Source organism: Lolium perenne, chromosome 6 (assembly GCF_019359855.2).
Source record: "Lolium perenne isolate Kyuss_39 chromosome 6, Kyuss_2.0, whole genome shotgun sequence".
NCBI lineage: Eukaryota > Viridiplantae > Streptophyta > Magnoliopsida > Poales > Poaceae > Lolium > Lolium perenne.
In genome coordinates, this window is record NC_067249.2 from 247,168,130 (window position 1) to 247,179,845 (window position 11,716).

Here is an 11,716-nt window from a genome sequence, read left to right on the forward strand (position 1 = left end):
AATGTAATTGCGGCCTTAGAGTATCTATCTACTAAAAACCAAAAAACCGACAATCATCTTTGGCTGAACCGCGTCAGAACAGGATACAACCAGATACATCCAGAAATGTTAAAATCTTGTGGACAAAATAAATGGTCGAGGACGAAATAGAGTCGATGCATCCATTCCTAAGTATCATGCAAATATTAAATTGTAACGTGGCACTGATTGTGGTAACAAATCAAACTAAATCTATGTCATGATTTTCTTATCACATGAAATTCCCAAAATATCTCTCAAAATACTACTACTCCATAGGACTAGTAAATTGTACCGTAAAAATCCTCAAAAAATAAAAAGTTCAGTTATTACATCATATAAGACAAAATTATATATATCTACAACACCTAATTTATGCTATATTAAAATATATTTTATGATGAATCCGATGGTATTGATTTAAGATTCTAAATTTTGATATTTTTATTATAAATTTGATCAAAGTTTACCTGGTTTAACTTCAAAAGAATCTTATATGCACTATATTTTAGCATAGGGGGTGGTACAACGAAAACGTAAACGTAAAGTGAGGTGCGATGCTAGCGTTGATTTTTGTCCAACTAAAAAGATGGTAAATTAAACACAACATTTAGAAGTTTCAGATTTTCTTTTGAAGGAGAGACATGTCCTTGTGTCCTACATGTATGTAAAATTTGTTTAGTATATATTTACTCTTTGTGTGCTAACACAAAACAAACAAATCTACGTATCTGCCACCTCAATCATAAGATGTTTTGGCGGTTAAATTAAACTGTCAAAACATTATATTTGGGAACGGTGGGAGTAGCAAATATAGTAACATTATAGATCTACACAATTTTGTTGTATCCCACAAACATATTTACTCATGTAATTTTACATTCACTTAGTTAGCATATGTCCTACTTCTGAAAATAATATAGTCAGTATCATATCTGATTGTTCATGATAATTATTTACACTTCATTCTAGAATTGTATTAAGTGGAAATATTATACTTGTGTCATTGTGTGGTTTATAAATAATATCGTGTCTCTAGTAAGTCTCTACTAGACTAATACATTGATTAATAATGATTAAGGTTTCCTGACCATATGTATGTGTTGTGGATTAGCAACAGGCTCATTTTATTAGAAGAATGACATATGACAGGAAAGACCTAACAACCCAAAACGATATGGTCGCATCAATGTTTAATTATTATATTCTAAATATCAAATATACCAATTCATAGACCTAACAACACAAAGCAATATATATGGTCATATGACCGTTGAACAAGGCGACGCCTAGACAACGTTTAAGCACGCTTAGGCACTAGGCGATGGACAAATGCCTTACCTAGGGCATATACGGAAGTCTAGGCAGGGCAAGCAGAAATTGTCTTTCACAATAAAAAATCATGACATACTTCACTAACGAGTTAGATGGGCATTATTATAAAGGTAGTTATTAGAAATATAGACATTTACATGCTCTAAATTAATGTTTATTCACATGTAATAACCCATGTATTATGATATAAACTATGCTCGCCTAGGCTGTGCCTAGGGCGTTTAAGCATCGCCTAGGCGCTAGGTGAACGCCAACCGCCTCGTTTACATCTAGCGCCTTTTTTCCAATCTTATGTTTAGTTATCGTCAAATATAAAATATACCAATTCATAGTCCATGAGATTATATCACTCCCTAGTACCGGAAGAATACTTTAAGGACATCAAACAACATTTCGTAATTGGGTGACCATAAAAGTATCTTTGGGTATATCAGAAAGTATTTTTTGATTTGCATGTATCAACACTAGGATTTGTCCATCTATGTAATAGATAGATATACCCAGGGCTCGTTCAGGTGACACACATTCTATATAGCTTGCAAGAAAGTGACTAATGAGTTGGTCACAAAAGAATATTGTATCACGGACTCACGGTACGAGTAAAAAAATACTTGCTAGGAACGGAGTTGAACTAGATATGATGATATTGATGATTAAATCTCGGAGAAGTAAAATATCATGAGACAAAGAAAATGAAATATGAGATTTGTTGAACCATGCCAATGCATAGATCTGCCAAGCCCAGTACCAAAATTCTTCAGCGAAACAAAGGATCCCTAGCATGCACTAGGGAGCAGTTTGCTTAGCGTAGCGGTGCCTAAGATCTCCGTGCACCCCATGCAAAAACGTGTCTGGCCGATTTTACCCCCGCATCTTGCTTGGTTTGAACTTCAAAGTAGTGCGCGGTTCCAGATTGGTTCTTCTATTTTCAATCGCGGCTTGGTTCTATGGTTTTCTTTGGATTTTTGTTTCACTTTTCCAAAAGTTTTTGTTTTTTAGATTTGCTATAAATTTTTTATGTCTCAGTCACCCACCATACAATACTTTAGTTTTACTTCCCTTTTCAAGAAGTGAGATTGCTTCTGTAAAAAAAAAGAGTAACTGGACTGAGTTGTACTTGTTTTTAAACTGGAGTTCTACTTTTTTCAGGTGATTGAGACTTAAAAATATCACAGTCAATTAAGGTATAGATAAACATTTTCCATTTTTCTACTTCTTTTGTTTCAATTTTAATTTATTTATTTTTTCATTTGTTTAAAAATACATGCACCTTTTGAAAATACTTATGAACTTTTACACATGTATGTACTATGAACGCTTTTTATACTTATGAATATTGTTATCTACTATATGCCATAACAATGCTCATTTTATCCTTGGGAACACGTCGACAACAGGAAAACTGGCCCATTGTTATCTTCAAATAACTTCACCCCCCCCCCCCCCCCCCCCAACAGACAATATGATTCTTGTGACATGCCAAAATAAGGAAGGTCCATCAATGTATCCCCGCAGATAAGGAAAACTTGATAGAAACACGTACACATTAGAGAGCATATATATAGCAACATAGTAAAACCTTTTATAAGTTTTGAGTTATATAAAGTGAAATAGTGTGTTTGTATCTTCTACAAGGGTAAAAATAATACACAAGACTTATAATTATGAAAATTCTTACAATAAAGTGCTTATTTAGCAATATATGCTTTGTGACCAAACAATAACATTACAAAATCCTTCAGGGCACACAAATAGTGTACTATTCAACAATCAAAACCACAAATCAAGCTTTTGGGAGAAGTTGGATGTGAAACCCATCTGGGAATTGTAGTCCAGGGGAAAGCACCATGGTTCCTCCCTTAATCGCTTTCCACCTGCAGTAGAATTTTTTTTAAATGTTAAAGAGTGGGTAACTATGTATGATGTTCCTGCAGAACATATTATGCAAAATATATCCTATGACTGAAAACAGCTCAAAATTCATGTTTGATGTCCATCTTCATTTTCATTCTAATTCTGTCATATTCATAAATTGTTCATTGAGCACATGTAACATCTTACCTTTAGAGAGTCAAGTACTAGCAATGTACACTATTTTTCATGTCATAGTTCTACCGCATTCGCATGTATTTCATACAAACATATTTTTATAGGATTTAAACATGTTTTTGAAAACAAACTTACAAGATCAATGTCTTGGCATTTGTTTTGAAACATGCTAATTGAGTCTTGTCTTGCAAGACATAATGCACCATTGAAGTTGCACACCATATTTTAGGTACTACAAGTCTTTATTGCAACGCCTTACTTGGCACACTTAAGTGGGAAATGATGACTACAAATATGTTAGGTCACACACACAAGAGTAGGATTGGATAATGTTTACCTCATACTGGTGTATGTTTATGCCAACAGAAATATAGAAGTAGAGAAGAACACTCGTATACTCCCTCTGTCCCAAATTACTGCATTACAGATTTATCTACCTACATATGTATCTAGATTTGTTTTTTTTTGTATAAATACATGTGAATCTAGACAATTTTTGTGACATCTAATTCAGGAGAGAGGGAATACTAATTATTTATAAATTTATAAATACATAAAATACAAGAAATGGAACTTCACCTGTATTTAGTAACTAAGCAATGGAGAAAGATAGCTATTTGCATCTTAGCAAAGTCAGCACCAACACATAACCGCAACCCTCCTCCGAATGCCATGAATTCCTTGGAGGCACCACCAACTGGTTCAGCCCTATCCTATACATATAGGTTGTAGCTAGGTTTTTAAAGACACATCATTTTAGATTACAACTAATATTAATCCCTTACATAAAAAATCTAGACCCCTTTGCCCATTTTTGTGATATAGCACATAAAATGTAAGGGACAAAAGAAATTAAGATGTTATATAGACTTAGATTCCCCTATATTTTCCCTCCGGGTACACCCTTAAATAATCCTACGTGCATATACAATATATTATGTAAATGTAAACTTCACTTAGCATTTGATTCTCATTGTTGAGCTAATCCCCTAGGTCATAACATAAATTCTAAACAATTGTTGGATGCACCCTAGTTGCAATTTATAATTTCATTCACATGGGATAAAATTTAATGTATTTTTTAAGTATTTATATGTATCAACCTTCCTTTTCCCCTTCATTTGCTAAAATATGTGCATTTGATATTTTGCTATAAATTTGACTAACCTTCCACCTCCATGGATTGAATTCATTTGAATCCTTGTAAATTGTAGGATTTAGATGAGCACTAGAAGGATTGATCATGATCTTTGATCCTTTTGGGATAGTGTAACCTACATGAATCAAGAACATTTATCAATACAAATCAAAACACTACAAGTTAACTTGCTATATATGTAGCTATGATTGTATCAATGTATATGGACATTTTGTTTTGCGAGATTCTAAAATTGTAGGAATAGAAGAAACACGTGAATAAGGTAGGGTTGCTTGTGCAAAACATAGTGTTGATAAACAAATGTAACCTCCAAGAATTTTGGTTTACATGATTATAAAAACACAAAAATGCAATAAATATGGTCAACTGAAGTTCAGAGTACACAAAGAAACCACAAATAGAATGCTATTATGCAACTAAAGACTACGTCTCGTTCTGCACACATAAGAATTCTAAAAAGAAGTTTGGGTGGATTCTAAAAATTATTTTGAAAACAAGATTAAAATAATTTCCCTGTAATTTTCATTGCTCTATTTCTTTGAACCAACACTATGTTTTGCCTCCATATTTCAATGAGTCAAATATGTCGTGTATCTCATAAATGTCTCATTTTCCTTAAAATTTCTTTACCTTTTGTATGAACATCCTCTATGGCTTTTCTAAACATGACCGGAGCGATGTTGCCCAGCCTTAATGCTTCCTGTATAACCTACAATGTAAGAATTAAGTAAGCATGTAAACATAAATTGCACGCATTCTTATAGCACTAATTACATAATAATATACTAATTTCTTCTTGAACAACATATAACTCTGCGTGATTGAAGTAGTTAATAATAGACAGTGAAGCGAGGTATATACATGTGATGTAAATTTCATGGACTTGTATTCCTCCCATGTGATTTCAGAGTCAGGATCATCCCTTCTTTCCCGGATGTTATCGTGCTCTTCCTGGAACCACAAACCGATTTGTTGAGTCATATATTCAACATAATATATATACAGTCAACCAAGCTATATGTAACAATACATGGTTTGTCCAATTTCTATATAGTGTATAGATAAACTGATATGTTAACACATGGGTGTTGTGTATAATACATCCATGCAATGTTTGTGTGTGGTTTGGGAGTGAGTATGTACATGTCATACACGATTCATTTTTGTACTTTGAATGAAAATTGAAAACTTCCTTAGGTCTTGCTTGTATTGGCTATGAATTCTATGCTCCCCAATGGGAAGCACGCGAAAATAACAACCAATTCAAGTATCTTTTTTCTTTGCTTACTGTGAGTTCTTGCAGGGCCTTGGGATCATCAGATAGGAACCTAAGTGCAGCAGTTATCCCAGATGAAGTTGTCTCAAAACCGGCAAAGAGCAGCAAGAAGAGCAAATCCAAGGCAAAATTCTCGTTCATTAAATGCTTCTTCTCCTTCAAATCGTCGATCAGGAGATCAAGAAAGTCAATGCTCCCCCGATGTGCAGCCTTCTTCCTCTCATCGAGCAATTTCCTCAAAATCTTCATCACATTCTTTCTTCCCTGTCATTAAAAGAATAATTACGCCAAGCAAGAGCAATAACGTCATGATTGATATCTCAATCTAATCAACCCATATTCACCTTTCATATTGGTAAATTGGAGAGATTTCAAGGTTAAGATTTTATAGTTTCAAGGGTTAAATCTGCATTCACTACATGATTTTTTAATTTCACCTAGCTATCTACATGTGTTTATTTATGTCTTTTGTTAGAATCTTTTTTGGCCGGTGGAGACTTAGCTAATAGTTGTACTCTCTGTCAAACGAATTTGATGCATATACTGTATTTATAATAATTTCCATCATAATAAATTTGTACTATCTATATAGTAGTTCTTAATTACCTGCATACATCTGTAGAATGCTGTCCCAGGAATGTAAAGTGGAAATGCTAGTAGTCCCTGAAGGAATGCGTTGAATTGCATCCACAACTTCCCTTCTGAGCTTGAGGATTCATCGTAGCTGATTAACCTCTTTGCGGTGACACTGAATATCATCTACATAAGGCAACGCTTTGCAAAGTCACACCGTCCATCTTGTATTATAATCGACATCATCATGGATGTACATAATAACATGCCATCTAATAATGACTAGTAACTTTACTACCACTGCACCACAACATGATTAATCGAAGGGAGACATACACTTGAGGTAGCCTGTTTGAGTTCGATGCTGGGCTGATGAAGCCAGGAGAGTAGACTGGCATGGGCAATTCGCTGCACATCATGAATCATAACCAACCTGAGATTTTCAGGGCCGAAGAGCCTGAGGACCAGACTCCGGAGGTGCTTGTGGAAGGAACCGAGTGTGGCGATGATGCAGTCGGCTCCTAATATCCTCATCAGCGACTCTGGATACCAGATCTGGAACAACTTCTCCTCTTGCTGGAAGATTAGGTTGTTCAGCTCTGGGTCCAGGGACACGATCAGGTTTTCACCGAGCAAATTCGTCTTGAAGATAGGACCATATCTGAAATTTATTTGAACCATCGATTAATTCCATCCATGAAAAAATATATCTAGAAACATCCACTTGCGGTGAACTTTGTAGCATAGTCTTGTTAATGCATGATGATGATGTTTATTTGTGGCTTATCGATTTTCTTGAGTAGATTGGATTTTTTTTACGTGTTGTGTATGTCACACTTCTTGGTTAGGCTTGTTTTTGTTTAAACTCTATGGTTGAATAAATCGATGTAAAGTTGGAAGCTAATATAATCTTCCATTATTTGAAGAACTTTTATTGTGCTGGACTAGGATACAATCTTGGATAAAAAAAGTTTCCAGAACTATTTCGAGCACACACACACATAATTAGTGATAATGATTTTGTTGTATTAAATTGTAGATGCGGCAAGTGGGTTTCAATTTTCGGGTTAAACCTCCGACATGTTAACACCAAACCCACCATGCATTTAGTTCAAACTTTCCAAACATTGATACAGAGTATAATTTTTGTAGGCATGGCGTCAAATAGAGGAATATCTTTCCCGACAAAACAAATAGCTGAATAGTTATAATATTATCCCAGTTGCTTGCTTATCAAGCCAAGAAGAGTCATTGAATTAACAATGTGTTTTTTAGTGTTACTGTCTCAGTCAACTTAGAAAATACCTTGGTTTTTTCGAAATAGAGAAAAATACCTTGTGAGGGAAAACAACTTTTGTGACTCTCAAAGTGTTGTTCTGAGTTCTCCAGAAGCCAACACACTTTGTGTCTTCCATGGTGTTATCTTTTCAAGGGTCAACGAGTCAATCTTTATATTCGTTCTGGCTGCCTACCTAGTTTTCAGTCTTAATCACCAAATACTACTGTACTCATATATATCTAAAAGTAAAAAATGGTGCCAGCAGTCTAGCGCAACCCGATTACCTCTCTTGGCGTCGCTTGAAGAAAGGGAGCAGCTCGAGCGACGGACTCCCGGCGAAGAACTCGAGCGTCTCACCGATGATGGGGAAGCCCCTCGACCCCGGCGGCAGCCTTAAACCTTGAGCTGCTTTGCTGCACGGGTTCGGCCAGTATCTGGTCAGTACCAAATGGACCAACCAGGCCGCCGCCATGGCCATGACCACGACCACGAGAGCAAGCCAAGGCATGGCCGGCACTACCACAGGGACTAGAGTACCACCCAACATTAATTTGCGTGATCGACTAGCTAGCCAGCATATGCATATGCATGCATGGGACGTGGCCGGTCCGTGTGGATCTCTGTCTCTGCTAGTCCTAGCAGCGTTTGCTCAATTATATAGACAACGGACATTGTGACGACGAGTCAATGACATCACGGCGGCCGTAAAATTGTATTTCGATATTCTCAGACTCCTACACGCAAGACCGTGTAACGCGTGGGCGTTTTTCCTTTTTATATCCTCTTTTGTTTCTGAAGTTTTCCCTGTCGATCTTTCTTACAGCGACTTGCGTACGGTAATCATAGATCTAGCTGCCACTAAATTGGGTAAATTGATTGATTATCCGTTTTAACTGGCTGCGCCAGTATACATGAGAAAAACGAGAGCCATTTCTGGGCGAAGATATCTCTACAGCCTGTAAGCTGAGTTACACCCCAGCGTGCCAGGATATTACGCACGTCAGGAGATCAAAAGAATACAATTTAAAACACAATCCACCCACAACTTAGTACGAGAAAAGAGGCCCAAATTCAGCACGCGAAACATACAAGAAGAAAAAGAAGCAACGACAAAGACGCAAAGGCGTGGCAAAGCGCACACTCTTTCCTCACAGACAGGTTCACTTGCCAATAATTACTATGAAACATAAGGCCTAAGCCCCGATTTAAATGAATAAAGCCACGGACCCCAACTAACAAAGTCTGATACAACTCCAACCCAACACACATGAAAGTTTGCAAAGAAGATCCCCCGATCTCATGTGTGCATACAACAAGAAGCTCACAAGCAGAGGATATATACAGGACAAGCCCTGAAGCGGGTCAAATATCTAGTGTGGGGAAGCTAAGCTCTGGCTCTAGTGCTCACGTGCAGCCATCTGACCACGTCCAGCGCCTCGTTCAGCAGCGCCCTGTTTCTCCGTCTAATCAGAACCATGTTTCAGGGGAGGCTGCCGCCTATCGCCATCGACGCCCTCCGGGCTCTTTTCCGTCTAGACTGCGACCTTGCTGCTGCTGTTGAAGATGCACTGCTGGCGCATGGTGGTGCGGCTGCACTCGACCATGCACCGGATGCTGATGTTGGAGAGGACGCTGCTGTTGCCTGATGCGATGCTGCCAGCTCCTGGGGTCCTTCTAAGTTACTATGTTAGCCTACAATTCGAAAGACCTTGCTCCTAATTGCTATGCCTTCACGTTGCTGCAGCTGCTTCCTGCCCAGATTTTGGGTACTAGCTTGCTCCTGGCTGTTGCTATTTGCTAGGATGTCGCCAAGTCCAACTTGTATGAACTATGTGCTGCTACTAGTGAACTATGTGATGCTCCTGTTCCTGTTGTCTGTCTCAGCTGCCTTCGTGCAGAAAAAAGGGTCTCTATGTTGTTTAAATGAGTGACTACGCCATCAACATTGTGAACTGGAATGTGCGCGGGTTAAATGATCCGGACCGGCGAACCACTGTGCTTGAAACGATCTCCGATACTTCCTGCCACATTGTGTGCCTGCAGGAGACGAACTTGGCGGTTGTTGATTCTTTTATCGCGGCCTCCATCGGGGGCCAACGCTTTCAGGGTTTTGCTCAACGGCCCGCCATGGGAACAAGAGGTGGTATTCTGATACTTTGGAACAAAGATACCGTCGAGCTCTCCAACTTCGACATTCGCACATTCTCCATCTCGGCGTTGGTCAAGTCTAAGCGCGACGATGATACTTTCAAGATGACGGTGGTGTATGGTCCCACAGATTGCACACTTAAGATTGATTTCTTCCGCGAGTTGCTCGATCTCAAGCCGGCGCGTGGGACCAAATGGCTTGCCCTCGGTGACTTCAACCAAATCCACCGCGCTTGTGACAAGAACAACCTCAACATTGATCGGGGAAGGCTCAATAGGTTCCGAGACACCCTCCACGCTTGTGACCTAAAAGATATTCACCTCCAAAACCGCAAATTCACTTGGTCTAATGAACAAGAATCCCCAACCATGTCCAGGATTGATGCTTTCTTCTCCAATGTGGAGTGGGATATCTCGCATGATGACCACATTTTGCATGCCCTATCCTCTTCGCTCTCAGACCATTGCCCCCTCTTGCTTGCGAGTTGCCATGGGCCGAAGAAGCCGCGTTCCTTTCGGTTTGAGGAATTTTGGGTGGACATTCCCGGTTTCTCGAAGGTTGTCATTAAGGCTTGGGCTGAGCCTTGCTACCATTCAGACCCCTACCATATCCTACATAGCAAGCTCACCCTTACCGGCAAGCGCCTCATGCTTTCGAGTAAGGAACTCTTCTCCAACGCAAAGATCCAACTTCACATGGCCCTCCACGTCATTTTGCATCTTGACTTGGCCATGGAGAATCGGCAACTCTCCCCGGAAGAGAGAGATATTCGTGCCCGCCTAAAAAGAAGGGTGATTGGTTTGGCGGCCCTTGAGAGGTCTAGGAAGAAACAAAGGGCAAGAATAAATAATCTCCGTCACGCCAACACCAAGTTCTTTCATCGGAAAGTGAATACAAGAAGGAGGAAGAACTTTATCCTCAAGCTTCGGCATAATAATGGATGGGTGACTACACATGATGACAAGCAAAAGGTGGCCCAATCTCACTTCAATGCGGCCATTGGGCTCGCCAATCCCCGCTCTATCTCCTTCAATTGGGACGCTCTTAATCTCCCTTCTCCAAACTTGGACGGGTTGGATGATGCCTTCACGGAGAATGAAGTCAAGGAGGCCATCATGGACATGCCATCCGACAAGGCCCCGGGGCCGGACGGTTTCAATGGGAAGTTCTTTAAGTCATGTTGGGAAATTATTAAAGGTGATGTCATGGCGGCCATGAACAGTTTCTCCGATCTTCGCGCTAGGAATCTTCATTGGTTGAACACCGCTAATATTGTGCTCCTACCAAAGAAGGATGGGGCCGAAGAGATCACCGATTTTAGGCCTATTAGCCTCATCCACGGGTTTGCCAAGATTGTGGCGAAGGTTCTCTCTACAAGGCTGGCCCCTCGCATGAATGACATCATCTCGCAAGCGCAAAGTGCGTTCATCAAGTCTAGGAGCATCCATGACAACTTCATGTTTGTCCGCAACTATGCCCGTTGGCTTCACCGAAGGAAGAAGGCTTCTCTCCTATTCAAACTTGACATTAGGAAAGTATTCGACCACGTCCGATGGGACTACATCCTTGAACTCCTTCAACGCCTCGGCTTCCCGCCTCGATTCCGGGATTGGCTCATGGCTCTTTTTGGCTCCTCCTCGTCAAGGGTCCTTCAAAACGGCATTCCCGGGAACCCCATCAAGCACGGCCGTGGGTTACGGCAAGGAGACCCACTTTCTCCTCTTCTCTTCGATATTGCCATAGACCCACTACAGCGCATTCTTCAAGTAGCTACTGACATTGGCCTCCTTAGCCGCCTTCCCGGACGAGGTGCTCGATTCCGGACCTCCCTCTACGCCGATGATGCGGCCATCTTCATGGCTCTTATTCAAGCGGAGA

The 11,716-nt window shown here is 39.7% G+C and overlaps 1 protein-coding gene across 2 annotated transcripts; it reads right to left on the reverse strand.

Moving 5' to 3' along the window:
* Nucleotides 1–2,966: 2,966 nt before the first annotated feature.
* Nucleotides 2,967–8,299, reverse strand: LOC127305589 (cytochrome P450 87A3). Of its 2 annotated transcripts, XM_051336086.2 has the most exons (9): nucleotides 7,974–8,299; nucleotides 6,747–7,071; nucleotides 6,444–6,596; nucleotides 5,850–6,101; nucleotides 5,423–5,512; nucleotides 5,192–5,270; nucleotides 4,570–4,676; nucleotides 3,982–4,115; nucleotides 2,967–3,227 (listed from the first exon to the last, which is right to left on the reverse strand). In XM_051336086.2, exons 1-9 carry the CDS (start codon nucleotides 8,234–8,236, stop codon nucleotides 3,137–3,139), a joined length of 1,494 nt encoding a protein of 497 aa, XP_051192046.1. In that variant the 5' UTR covers nucleotides 8,237–8,299; the 3' UTR covers nucleotides 2,967–3,136. The 2 variants fall into 2 exon arrangements, with proteins under 2 accessions (XP_051192046.1, XP_051192047.1); XM_051336087.2 differs by lacking the exon at nucleotides 3,982–4,115.
* Between the last annotated feature and the right edge of the window lie 3,417 nt (nucleotides 8,300–11,716).

Bases quoted from the DNA above. Each gene is read 5' to 3' on its own strand.
- LOC127305589 (XM_051336086.2), bottom strand. From the start codon at position 8,236: ATGTTGGGTGGTACTCTAGTCCCTGTGGTAGTGCCGGCCATGCCTTGG. The intron at 5,513-5,849 runs GTAAGCAAAGAA...TTGTGGTTCCAG, and splicing joins AGGCCCTGCAAGAACTCACA to GAAGAGCACGATAACATCCG. The intron at 4,677-5,191 runs GTAAAGAAATTT...TGATTCATGTAG, and splicing joins AGAGGATGTTCATACAAAAG to GTTACACTATCCCAAAAGGA.